We start from the raw sequence: 14,085 nt of genomic DNA, 5'->3' as shown, positions 1-14,085 counted from the left end.
CTGCAGCCTCTCTGCTGCTGTACGGGAAAAACACGGTAGCCTCGCTTTTTATACGAAAGGACAGTTCCCTCTCGGCAGTCCTCCCAAACGCCTGCTCGTCGCAAAGTGTTGACATCTCTCGTTCACATGTACATTTTGACTCTTCTTGTATTATTATTGATATCATCATTATTATTATTATTATTATTATTATTATCATTAATATTGACTAGAATGGCTGCTTTGACTCCCCGCTAGCTTCGATGGCGGCAGCGGCGTAAAGAGTGAACTCCTGGAGGTTTGGTAGTCACGGTAACGCAGTCCGACGTGTTTTTATCGCACCCGTAAATCGTAAAACCTCTCCCAGCTCTGCTCTTGTACGGAGTCCCAAGTGGGCCAAAACTCTCAACTCAGCTCTATTTTTGGTCAAAATGTATTGTTGGTTAGCAATCACCTCATGAAGGTGTTGGAGTGGGCGGGGCACAACAAAGACCACCTCTTTTTGTGGCATCTGATTGGATAAAAGATTGACTGTTCTAGTTAATCTGTCAAATAAAAAAATAACTTGATAATGTGTTGTCATTTTGGAATGACAAATTTGCAATGTTTATCAGGGGCATGAAGGTGTTTGGTGAGTGGGCGGGGCGTTAAGAGCACCGCCTCTTTTTGTGGCAACTGATTGGTTAAAGATCTACTGTCATAGTTAATTTGGCGATTATTAATGTGTCTTTAAAATTCAGATAAAGGTCTTTTGGAATGACGAATTTGCCATGAACTACAGAAAATGATTTAAATGATGTTTTGGCTCACTTTAGCATACGTACGACCCCTTTTCGGTGAGCTGAGAGGAGTTACGGGTCGCCGTGACGACACAGGCGGGCATCGCGTCGCTGGGAAACGTGTATAGAAGCAGCTTTTCTTCTCCGGCTCTGCTTGTCGTCACTTCTCTTCTGTTTTTGTTTGTCTCCGCCTCTCATGAAGAGCACGTCGTAGTCGTTTAAGCTGGAAAAAAAACTCACCCTTTACATCAGCTGTACCATATTTTAATATAATTATTATTATTATTATTATGATTGTGATTGTTTCCGTGGTGTTTTTGAACTCGATTAAAAATAAAACAAACAAAAAAAGAAACCCTACGTTAGCACAGCAGTTCCATCTCCATGTTTTAAAGGACGAGTGTATGGAAGGGAAGTGAAGTTGCAGGTGTGTTAGTGATGCTCTGTGTTAACAGTGACAGTGGAGGACGATTATGGGATGTCACACACACACATACACACTTCACTGTCACACATGTTTCACTCCTAACTCCTCATGCATCGTGTCTTCATTCGCAAAAAATATGCAACGTTTCTCGCGTTTAAATCCCGAAAAATGTTTACTGACGTTACAAATCAAGAAGTAGAAGCCTTCTTTTCGCCTCCTAGTGGCTAAAACTACTTCCATCACTTTCTAGGCTTCCACTCTCGAAGCCTAACCTTTACTCGAACAAATCACGTGAGATGTAGAAGCATGTTTTCACTTTGTCCATTTTTATATACATTTTCAGGTTTTGTCGCAATCGTCCTGTGGTGGGCGGAGCCTATTCAGCAGTGTGGTCACGACAGGCGGACGGACTCGCGTTAGACTTTGTGTCGCAGTTGTTTCTGCGTCCAAGTGAAATGAGAAGCTTTTGAGAAAAAGGTTGAAATAAAGGAGCTAATTTTCCTGTCGTCTGATTGGCTGGAGCTAAACGGCCAATCACGGCAATTTTTTACATGAACTCGTTCTTCTTAAAGGAGCAGTTCAATCAAATTGCTTTTGCTTTCTGGATTTTCCGAAGCTCAAGTAAACAAAATTTAAAGGACTTTATTATTTACTTGCGTAAACGTGCCCAGCGGCTGCTCACCTGAGCAACATCCTCGCTCCTTTTGCAGCTTCAAGTTGATTTCGTCCTTTAAAAGTGGACAATTCGGTGCTTTAAACCCCACCTTAAGTCATATATTAATTTAAAATGCGGTCAAGAACGGAAGAAGGCGTAGATATTCGTACGCAAACTCAAAAATAACTCAGAGAAGGTGAGAAGGTAACATGCTCTTTCATTGCTTAAAAAAAGACCTTACGAGAGTTCTACGCCTGACTTTAATCTGGAACCTGAGGCAGAAGTTAACGACGAAAACTCAAATGTGCCTTCGATAACTCACGATGCAAGAGGTTGTATTTGGTTGAACTGGCCCTTTAATGTTTGAGCAGCTTTATTTTAATGCACTGACACAGACACAGAGTCATTTTACTGTAACTTTAACACATCGCTGCTTTAGTTTGTCCTCTCTGTCCCTCTGTGTGTGTGTGTGTGACTTCACTCGTCCCATGTCTAACTTCCTGATTATCTCGACATTGTTTCACTAACATCTGCTTTGTTTTGTAATAGATTTGACGTTTTTTGGGGGGGGGGGGGTTGTTTGTTTTTTTCTTCTTTTTTTTTGAAGCTTTGAGGAAAAAGTTGGAGGTTAAAAAAAATGGGGAAAGAAAGAAAGAAAATGGATAAAAAAAAATTCAAATAAAAAATAAAATAAACAGTATGTGGTCTCTGTACTGATGTCAAAGTGAAATTAATAAAAACACGTCAAAGGATTGTGGTTTAATCACTCTGTTTGTTTGTCAGTGGGTTAAAGACACTTAAGGTTGTTGTTGTTTTTTGTTCTTATTGATTAATAATTTTTTCTCTTTATTTACAACTTGGACGTGAATCCGACGTTCCAACGTAAATGGAACACCACACACTCTCCTTCCCTCTGGCAGCCATTTTAGTACGTAAAGATTAAAAACAAAGCTCTTAATCAGGGCAAACATGAGGCACCGAAATCTTATTATGATTATTAAGGGCTCTGCAGCGCCCTCTTATGGTGAAAAACAAGCCAAAATTAAGTTCCACCGAATTTCACAAAACTTGGTGGGAACACGTTATAGCCCAAGAGGAACAAAAAAGTCAATCCGAACCATCACCTCAACTCAACAGGAAGTCGGCCATTTTAAACTTTGGTGTCCATTTTGACGATTTGCGCGCTTCGTAAATAGACAAACTCCTCTGAGCGCGTTTATTGTACCAACATAAACAAAAAACCTTAGTTTGTGATAATCACGCCAAAAGCGAAACATTATCGATAGGTTTCACAGATTTAAAAAGGGGTGTGGCCACGGCGGCCATCGGGGGTTTGGCGAAATTACGCAATTTGCTGCGAAACAGGAAGTGCCCTATAACTTCGCCATGCATTGACCGATCGCTACGAAACTTCGTACGTGACACAAGATATGGACCATGAACACGGCTATGGACACAAACAAGAAGTCGGCCATTTTGTATTTAGCCGCCATTTAGCCACAGAACACTCCCCGACTTGCATGGGGGACGCAGGGGGCCTTTCATGTCCTAGTTTAACGTGTTGTCTTTCATGATCTTTGATGCTATCATTACTGTTGGGTTTTTCTTCCAACTGATCCCGCGTACTGCGGCTTTAAAATAATCCCATCAGTTCCCATCCATCAATTTCTACGCCGAAAAATATAACGCGTCATTATATATAAAGTGTAAATAAAGAAGCAGAGGGAGCGTCACAGTGTTGAGTCTTTTATTCAAAGATCAAAGCAGGAGGAAAATGGAAGGAAGTCACATGATGGAGAGAGAGAGTGAGAGAGTGAGGGGAAAAAAAACGAGAAGCTGATCATTCACAGTATCAACACGCGCACACACACACACACACACACGAGCAAAGGAAGCGTGTCACATGATCAAATGGTCGACGCTTCATTTCACTTTGACTTCATTTTCTTGACTTAATTGTTTAATTAAGTGCTACGTCAGAGTTTCTCCCGGACAGACGTGAGGGTCAGTGAAGTGTCCGACGTTTCAAATTTCAAACGTGTGTCGTCCATAAATGGACACAACAGAGTAACAGGGCCACTGCTGAGGGCGAAAAACAACACATACTATGAATAAATTTAAAGGTTTACGGGAGAAATATGTTGTTGTTTTTAAATGAACCAATTCATATTTTGAGGGGGAAAAAGGTTTGTATTATTCTGAAAATTGCAGAAATATCTTCAAAAAAAGCTTTTGTTTTGCAATAAAAAAACAATATTTTTTAAATTAAAGCTCAACCACGTTTGAGTTTTCCTCACAGTCCAATTCATTTTGTGGAAATAATAAATAACATTTAAAACAAAGAAGAAAATGAAACTTTTCTCTGAAATAATTGATTGAGAGAGTGATTTTGTGAGCATATTTTAAACCATTTCAACGAACTAGGTCGTGTAAGATGATAATTTAATAAAAAAAAGAAGTTGGATTGTTCTGAATGTAAGCGTCACTCGAGGCAGAATAAGTTAATTAAGCTTTAAATGAATTCAAAATATATAAGGAGACTATTTTGGGTTAAATTCCATATTTAGTTTTCCTTATTTCAATGTATAAAAAAACATTTCTTCAAAATAATAATTTTAATTTATGTTTTTGAAAAAGATTAGGTATTGCAATGTGGGATTATTTGGAATTTTAGAGTCAGAAATGACAAAATAACTTAACTAACTAAAAAAAAAACAAGATACATATGATGGAAATAATCACTACAATCGTTAATTTTTCGACACAAAAATCAAGGTTTTTCCTCCAAATGACTAATTCCTTTGTTGTTTTAAATCACCAAACATATATATATTATTATTCTCTCCGTAACACTGACTCGTACATATTCAGACTTTTGGCCCTAAATACTCGCCGCGTCACGTTCACATGGACACACGGACCGAAGCCGACGTTTTTCCTGAAAGATTCCCGATGAAATGTTTGTTTTGTTTTTTTCTCCATGACGACAGAATCCCTGAGTTACTTTTTCCAGGTGGAGACGAGACAGTTTTTTTTTTTTTTTTACTTTTCTTTCACTCGCTCTGACGTTTTGTTTCGTTTGTTTTCTGTACAGTGAACGGAAAAGTGAGGGAAAAGCAGTGAATGAATGAGTGAAGTGAAGTAGAAAAAGTGGACATAATTACAAACATGTTCTGTAGAAACCAGGGAGCATAAAAGTGCTTGTATAAAGGAAAAATAATTATTTGTCATATAGGTATTTACATATTCTTTCAGGTTGTTGTTTTTTTGTTTTGTTTTGTGCAGTTTTTTGGCTAACGTGGGGTGTGGACGATGGAGAGGACGCAGCTGGGGTCAGAGATAACGTATCTCAGTAGAATGGCTGAGGAAGAGGAGGACGTCCTTCTCCTCCGCTGTAAACAAAGAGTTAAATACGCCGCTGACTGACTGACTGACTGCACGCTGCCGTTCATTGTCTTCAGCAATAACATCACACAGTCTCGTTGTGTTCGCTGCACACGAGCAAACGCCGGGAGTGTTGTGTTCTGTTTTTTTTTAGTACATTTTCAGGGCAAAGTGCTACGTTGTCTTCATATCATACATTTAGTTCAGCTGGTGCCCCTCGCTGAATCGGGGCAGGGGGCGGAGAGAAAAAAAAAACACTCGCTTATGAAGTTCCTGAGAGCGTGAGACACTGAGGCCCGACACCAGAAACAAGCCCCGTGTACGTGTGAAGGTCATGACCCTCCCTGACCCTCCCGGACAAACGCGACAAACTGCGACTTTTGTCAGGATCAGGTGCTGAAGGAACAAGAGGTGACACTTTTACGTTACAGTGCAGTTATGGAGCCTTTCCACGATTAAGCTCGACTCTGTTTGGTATCAGTTTGGTCCGGTGCAGTCGTCATAGCATGGCTACAACAAACTGCCGCAACGTCGTTTGGTACGCAACACAAACACTCAAACTCAAACTTTGTGTCATCTAATTCTTAATTAAGTTCCCATCTTTGTAATAACAATGGCTTAAAGGAGATGAAATCACAATAATACCCTGTTATTTACTGAGTAAGATGCAGGTAATGAGGCCAGCATCGGTGTGATATACAATACTTGTATAAATGTGACGGTATTATCATAATATTACAAAAAAAATATAGAACCGGAGTTTTAAAGCTTCAGTATGTAAGAATTAGTGACACCTAGTGGTGAGGCAGCAGATGGCACAGATTCCTCCTCCTTTAACCACTCCCTTTCCCCAAGCGTGGTCTCCGCAGACCAAAAATGTTACGTCTTCCTGTTTCGTAGGTCAAAGTATTTGGCGACCACCACAAAGTCGTTTTACCCAAAAAAACAAAAAAAATTTGTCTAAATTTGGTGATATTTCTTCAGCACCTGATTGCGCGGATGTTTTGGGATCTAAGTCAAAGAGGGACGGGAGAGTCGGACCATATTTGACCTGAATTTCCCTTTGACAGAAGAAAACGCAGGGGCTGTTTCTGAGCGCGGGCCTCGCGAAGAGCGACGGCCACCTTTTTTTTCTTTCTTTTTTTTTACGCGTCGACTTGCGTCGGACTCGGGGCCAGCTCGGTGTGTCCGAAGTCCTGCGAGGAGAAGCACTCGTCAAAGTGGAGGACGTGCACGCCGCTCTGGTTGTAGCTGAGCAGGGCCTGCTGCTTCTTCTCGGGGCTGAACTGCAGCGAGTACGGGTGGACCTGCTGGATGTGCCGCTTGATGGTGCTGACCTTCAGCGTGGCCAGGGTGGCGCCGCACACGATGCAGATCAGCCCGTGTCTGCCCGAGTCGTAGTCCATCAGGTACTCCATCCTCCAGCGGACCTGGTAGTTCCTTCGCTGGTCTTTGCCGGGGTAATGGCTGTGGCGCGAAGGCGTGCCCCCTCGACCCCGCTCCCTCTTTACCGTCTTAGTGGGCGTCGTGACGTCGGAACAGGAGTCGTCGTTCGTCTCGCCTGCGGCCGCAAAGTTGATTTCTGCTCAGAACGAGAAGAGGGTGAGGCCACGCCCACACGGAAACCGTTTTTTTTTATCTTTGACGTGTGAAAAAAAGTAAAGATCGAAAGACTCAAAGACTCAAAGAGCTGTAGTACATATGCCAGGACTGTAAGTGGCGCTGTAACGCTACACCAAACACAGAAGAAAACGTTAAACAAATACTTTGTTACTCTACTTAAGTAAAAAATTACTTACTTTACATATAATGTGTATTTCTAGCAACTTTTACGTTCCTGAAGCTATCTTTGTTACTCGTTATAAAATCAGAAGAAGAAGAAGAAGAAGAGTTGGTATTATGGTCTGTATTTATATAGAGCTTTTCTAGTCTCAATGAGCTGCTACACCATTGACTGCTGCCTGTCAATCAACTCGACCAATGATGAAAAAGTACTATTCACGGACACACCCACATTTATAAACATAGGGAACCAGGTCGAAGAATCCCGGCGCTTTAATTTGAAACATCTGTAGAGGAAGTACTATTAATGATGAAACGGGATCAGATGAGGAAACGGGAGAGTCTCACCATCTTGGCTCTGCACGCCTTCACTGGAGTAATCTTTGGTCCAGGCGGCAGCCATGGCTTCTCTGTCCTGCTGACTCAGCGCGAGCGTCTCGGGGTGACTCTCCTGGATGTGGCGTCGGAAGCTGCTGACCTTGGTCTCGTGCAGGACCTGAGAGCACACCATGCAGTACGTGTCCTGGCCCTGCGGCCCGTAGGCCACCATGTAGTCGAGGCGGAGCTGCCACGGGTCGCCGCCGCGCAGCCGCTTCCTCCTGCTCTGGCGGAGCGGCGCTCCGACGCCGCCGTCCTCGCCGATGAGACACGTGTCCTGAGTTGAGGCGCCGTCGCTTTGCGGGTACGAGTCTGTGTCCATTTGAGCGTCCTCCGCGTCCTGAGCTAATAGATCCGCGCCGCCGTCTTTGGTGCTGGGCTCTGATTTGATTGAGTTTTCGGACTCTTCTGTAAAGCAACAAGAAAACATGCATCATGTATGTGACTGAACACGTCAACAACTACGGTTCCCATGAGCCTTTGGGGCCGTGTGTAACTCAGTTCCCATGAGCCTTAGTGTGTGTGTCAAAGAACGCCGAGCTGCTGCTGCTCAGAGGTTGTAGGACTCAAGAGGGTGACAGTGCTGAGTCCAGGGTCCTCATCTTAAGGTGTTACCATGGTAACACTGTTCCAGATAAGTGGTGTCAGTGGGTGATGGGACGAGTGCACTCATGTAATACATTTCAAAGGTCGGACAGATAACGGTAAATGATACATCCTCCCAGTCACCTACTTGTTGTACCCCGTCGTTACGGCGATTCAAAGACAGGCGACCAACGTCGCGGTCTCATGTCCAAAGAAATTTGGTGGAAAAGTTAATTTTTTATTGATTTATAAGTGAAATGATTGTTATTTTAGTCGATTTAGTCCATAGACTTGTTCCAATTGTCCTAGGAAAAGACTATTACTTTCCTCCATCCCAACTTTCACGCACTCTACGTTTTGTTGATCGTCATATTTCTGTTTTGTTTTTTTCTTGGCTCCGCCCACCATTTTTAAGATAATGCATGTTTGATGCAATACGAATGCAACTGAATTGAATCCAAACCAACCAGGGCTGAGGTGGAGAACGACTTCCTCATAAAAAGAAAACGAAGTAAAACATCTGTTCTCACCATGAGCCTGAGCCCACGCCTGCAGGATGCAGTGCTTCTCCTCTGCGCTGTACACCAGGGAGTTTGGGTGGGTGTCCAACACGTGGCTCTTGATGTGGTTGAGGTGCAGCGAGGGCAGCTCTCCTCCACACACCATGCACAGCAGCCGGTTGGCGTCCGACTCGTACTCCATCAGGAACTCCTGGCGGAACCAGGCGTGCAGCGAGTCGTTCAGATAGCGCTCCAGAGTCTGAGCTGATGGTCCAGTGAGGTCCTGCTCCTGCTCCTGCTCCTGCTCCTCATCCTGCGGCTCCTGCTCCTCCTCCTGCTCCTCATCCTGCTGCTCATCCTGTGGCTGCGGGACCTCAACCTCCTCAGACTTTGGAGACAGACTGAGGGTTTGTTGTGGCTGCTCCTGTGGAGCCACAAGGTCCTGAGGTTCTGCTGAGAGTCCAAAAAAACATACACTTTTCAGAGATTACCACCATAAAGGGATAATTCAGGGGGTTTTGTAAGAGGTTCTGACACATAACCCATCTGAAAACAAAAACTTTATCTCACTGTTAAACAGCCTTCAATTTCCTGCACCAAAGTCCATTGAGAAAATCAACAATTTTACACCACGGCTCACAGGAGTTGATGATCCACTGTTGCCTCCATCCGTGCATTTAAATGCGTTCGTTTTGTGACTAGGGCAATTAAAGTCCTTCAATTGGATTAACATAAGTGACACACACTTATCAAACGAGGCGGAAGCTCCAGTGTCCCCAGTGTCCCCACAAGCTAAAAACGCTGATTTTCTCTATGGAGTTTGGTGTGGTAGAGTGAGTTTAACTCAAACTTGTATTTTCAGGGAGAAAAATTCTGCTGACTTGAGCTCATTTTATTGGGTTGGTCTTTGGCTTAAACCATTCTTGTCCTTGTAATCCTGTCGGTAGCCATGGTTTCACTTAAAAAAAGTCATGTTTTTCATTAGAAGAGGCACCTTCAGGCTTTTTTTGGGGGGGGTAAACAAAGGAGCAAGAACAATGGCATTATTTACTCTGCTGCTTCTTTACGACTCCTAATGATGTTTGTAGTCAAACACTTTCTGTAGATCTACCAAGTCACATCTCAGGTGTCTGTTACATTACGGGATCATTTGAATTAAAAAGATCAAAGGTGTTTACGAGAGCAGGATGTATGTGTGTGTGTGTGTGGTAGACGGTAAAAAAAGGGCCCAAAGGAAACACATGTAAATCCACCGAGAATATGCAAAACACAGAGGTGAAGAGGGCGGCAGAGACACGCTGCAGGCAAAGGTAAACAGGTAGCGGTGAAAAATTCAACAACACACATTTATTGCTGTGTTTTGGAAAAGTGTAGCTGCTCCTCCTCATCCCGTGGTTTAACACACTGTCACGTGATTGGTTGTTTCGCCTGTAAAGTGTTGTCCTCGAAATATTCAGTTTAAATGATTTCTTTGTTATTAGGAGCAAAATAAATGTTTACATTTAAGAAGCAAAAAAATTTAATTGACTTAAATAATTGATTAATCATCCATTTCACACAGGTTATTAGTCCAGGAAAAGTGCAGTCCCTCCCCTAACCTCCAAATAATGACGTTCTCAACAGGCCGGTTTGGTCCAAAAACCATTTTTAATGGTTTCTTTGTTAAGTGGAGCAGAGAAACCAGACATTATTCACATTTAAGGAGCTTAAAAATCACTTATATAAAATGATAATTAATTATGTAAAAATTACCATTCCCTCTGATACCGCGAATAACACCGCAATCGCAATTTCACAATAAAGACATTAATTCAAAAACGTTCAGCCCCAGTTATAAGTGAGCTTTATCCTTCTTCTCTGCCTCGGTGAAACATTACATCACTCTCTCTCTTTCCTCCTCACACACACACACACGAAAACCTGAGCTCACACTGCCACCAAGTGTGAGCTCCTCAACACTTCCACTCCCAGTCAGAGCAGAGCAGAGCAAGAGTCGTACTCACCAGCAGTGTGGCCGCCTGAGTCCGGCTGCTCCTCCTCCTCCTCATCTTCCTGAGCTGGAGGTCCAGCTCCATCAGAGCTGTACGACATCTGACTCCCCGCCAGGTTCAGGTGACTCTCCCAGCCCGAGCGGATCACCTCCTTGTCGGCGGCACTCCACAGCAGCGAGTCCGGGTGCTTCTGCTTGATGTGCCTCTTGATGGTGCTGAGCTTCAGCGTGGCCAGCGAGCTGCCGCACACCATGCATATCATGCCGTGCCTCTGGGGGTCAAAGTCCATCAGGTACTCGCTGCGCCAGTACTCGTGGTAGTAGCGGCGGTGGTCACGGCCTGGGATGCGGCTGAGGCCGGGACGCGACGCCTTCTGGACTTTGGGCTTCTGTGCAGAGGGCCCCGGGGCCGGGGAGAGGAGGAGCGGGTGGTCGGGGCCCTCGGTGATGCTCCAGTAGCTGGTTCCTGGAGATTTGACCGGTGTGAGATTGGGGTTAGCACCTGATTCCTCCACAACATGGCCGTTAGCAAGAGCCTCCTCTTCTGACAGGAAAAAGACAGAAAAAAAAAAGAGTAGTTGTATCTCATAAAATCCTGTAAAGTATGGGACTTCTAAATATAATGTTTCTTGTTATGGCAGCGTTTAGAGCCTGTGTTGCCTAGCAACATTTCTGCACTTCACACAGGAAGTGATTTGTTTTCCATCAAGATTTGACTGAAAGCACAGCATAGCACAAATAAGAATCCTGACAGAGAAGCCAAAGAATCTAAATCAAATATTGTATTCAAAAAGATAATTAAAGCCAAAATGATGAGAAAATATGACGACATATGTGACGATTTTGTTGTATTATTGTGTGGAATAATATGCAAGTCAGCCTTATCTTAAATCAACTTGATTGTTTTGTTTAACATCCTGCTTAATAGGGGCAAATAAAACAATATTACTCTGCTTTTCTTTTTGTATTTGCTTTGTTTGAGGAATGCAATAAAAAATCAATAGAATAAAAGTAAAAATAAGCATGCACCCGTCCGCCCCTGCACTGCTGCTGTATACACACAAAGCCTCCCTCAGTCAGGTCTAATAGCTTTTCTAATTTTCAGATGAAGGATGCAGCAAAACAACACAATTACTGTTCACAGACACCAAAACACAGGCAGAAGAATAACATCAACAACGACAAAAATCCCCTAAAGCTTTACAGACACATGGAAATATCTATTGAATATGAACAAACTATCGGTCGACCGATACAGGTTTTTCCTATAACCAATGCTGATGCTGATTTTTAGAAATCAGGGCAATAGATTGTGAATAATATTTTTGGCCCATATTTTTACCTCTAAACAGAACAAATATAACTGTTTAAAGATAAAAAAAAATAACACACTTAACTTCAGTAACCAGTTATTGAAATTGTAATAAATGTAGTCCTGTAACAACTGCCTGAAAAAAGTCATTTATTGGCCAAATATTTGGTCTACATGTGCTATATAAATGACCTATTATCAACAAAGAATTTAATATTAATCAGCCAATAATGATGAAATAGCCATCAATAACATATTTTAATTTAATGTAGGCATGTTTAAATTTGTCTTCTGATCCTGTTTAGTCTTTAAAATAAACATTTATAATATTGTTAATAATCATTTGCTGCAGTTCATTTCCATCCTTCAGGCCATAGTATTTACAATGTTATATTAAATAATGATTAGGTTTCGGAGCGGCCACTAGGGGGCAGCAGTGTGCGCGGGTCCGCCTGCCTGTGTACTGTTGAGCCTTTGTTTATAGGAGCCACAGAGACAGAGGGGCCATGCTGCTCTATCATTGTCCCTGAATCCACGGACCCACTGTCTGCCGTGACAATGGCCGTGACTGTGACAGCCACGCGGCGTGAACACGCACAACAACAACACTTGTTTCGCCAGTTTTCTCTCCATACCTTTACCTCTACAGTCTCTCCGCTCCGGCGTCGCTTCCTCTTCTTCTCCGCCGCTTATTATTAATGAGAGCAGCTCCGGCTGCTCGGAGCTCCGGAGCTCCCCGGGCTCTGGCTCTTCCATCACCGGCCCCGGCTGCTCCTCACACACCGCCTCCTCGTCCTCCTCCTCCTCCTTCCGTCTCGGTTACCGTAGCGCCGAAGCGGGTCTGGTCACGCACACAAGCACCACCTCAACAACATGTTAACGCCACTAACGTGTTCGCTCGGCGGCCGCTCGACACACGCATTTGGCCGGTGCTCATGGCCGAGGAGAGGAGGAGAGGAGCCCGGCTCTGCCTGCCTTCTCCCCCCCCGCACGCGCCCCGCACGGGAGCCGCCAAGTTAACTTTTTAATACAATCACGCACGCGTGTACAGTATATCCGCCCGTGGACACTCGGTGCTGCTCAGCTAGGAAGGCCGACACTCGTGGATTTTAAGGCTCCTGCTTGTCTTCAGGGTGGGGAGCCGGACTAGGGGCCCCTGGGGCTCCTTAAGGGGCTCCTGGGTAAATTTAAAGAGACAGTAGCAGCGGCTTCGACTATACACACCCACCCTATCTGTCTCTATGTGTGTGTGTGTGTGTGTGGCGGGTGGGGGGCAGGCACTAACACAGATAAGCTGTTAATACTAATACTGTTGTTCTCGCAAAATCATGCGATAACAAGCGGTTTGCTACGGCCCTGCATCGGTTAAAACACGCTGGGCGGGGCTTCGGCAAATCAGGGCCCCACGAGCTCAGACTCCCACATGGAGACTAACGTATATAAATAACAAGTAACACAAATGACTTAACAGAAAACCGAAAATAATCCAAAAAGCACATATATATTCAGATTAAAACAGTGTCTGAAAGGTATATAAATATAGAGGAGAGATCTGCTTAATCTGATTAAATGTCCACATGTTGGTATTGCAATATTCTGGACCTGCAATGGTGATATTGCCTTACGTGTCATTTATATGAAGATATATAAATCATATACTATACACATAATAACCACCTCCACTTGTAGCTAGATTATAGACAGAATATAATATACTAAATATGATTATCATATAAATCAAACTTTTATATGTTATTATGAAATTTCATCATAAACACAAACACTTTTACTTTAATTCTGTGAAATATCATCATGAATACCATTATAGCGATGCTTTATGTAGATATATTGGAAACACTCATGTATGTTTGTGTGTTTTTCAGCTCAGAGAATTGTTTATTTCATGTAATTTTATAGTTGATCACACATTAGTAGTACTAACAGTTCATTGTATAGAGCTAAAGTTCAAATGCAAATAAAAATAGCTTGGGCATGTCCTTAGAAAGGTCGAGAACCAAATATCAAAGACAAAAAAACAAGGACAGTCCAAATCAACATGGAGATGAATTGTGACTGTGGTGCTTTAAAGGTGGAGGAACACTGTCAAGGCCTTACGTGTCCCTCCAGGGACAAAGAGGACCATGTTATTTAGACCATAAATTAACTGGAATACATCTCACACTAAGACACTTCTGCACACACTAGAGGGAAAAAAATCCACATCAATGGAGGTCATTTGTAGAAATAGCCAATAAATCAATGGACCTAAGTCCAAATGTTCCAAGCTGGAGACGTGAGTATGTGAGTCCGAAAG

General features: G+C 43.2%; 1 protein-coding gene across 11 annotated transcripts; it reads right to left on the bottom strand.

Annotated features, from left to right (window-relative positions):
- Nucleotides 1-5,804: 5,804 nt before the first annotated feature.
- On the bottom strand, nt 5,805-12,963 carry zfta (zinc finger translocation associated). Of its 11 annotated transcripts, none has more exons than XM_058626329.1 (5): nt 12,407-12,963; nt 10,473-11,003; nt 8,500-8,919; nt 7,355-7,792; nt 5,805-6,809 (listed from the first exon to the last, which is right to left on the bottom strand). In XM_058626329.1, the coding sequence occupies exons 1-5, from the start codon at nt 12,525-12,527 to the stop codon at nt 6,370-6,372; spliced, it is 1,950 nt and encodes a 649-aa protein (XP_058482312.1). In that variant the 5' UTR covers nt 12,528-12,963; the 3' UTR covers nt 5,805-6,369. The 11 variants fall into 11 exon arrangements, with proteins under 11 accessions (XP_058482312.1, XP_058482316.1, XP_058482320.1 ...); XM_058626333.1 differs by having other exon boundaries at nt 10,473-11,000; nt 12,413-12,963; XM_058626337.1 differs by having other exon boundaries at nt 5,805-6,806; nt 10,473-11,000; nt 12,413-12,963.
- Nucleotides 12,964-14,085: the final 1,122 nt, after the last annotated feature.

This window comes from Solea solea, chromosome 3, assembly GCF_958295425.1.
Source record: "Solea solea chromosome 3, fSolSol10.1, whole genome shotgun sequence".
Lineage (NCBI taxonomy): Eukaryota > Metazoa > Chordata > Actinopteri > Pleuronectiformes > Soleidae > Solea > Solea solea.
Note: the sequence above shows the minus strand (reverse complement) of the source record. Positions and strands in the feature narration are given on the sequence as shown.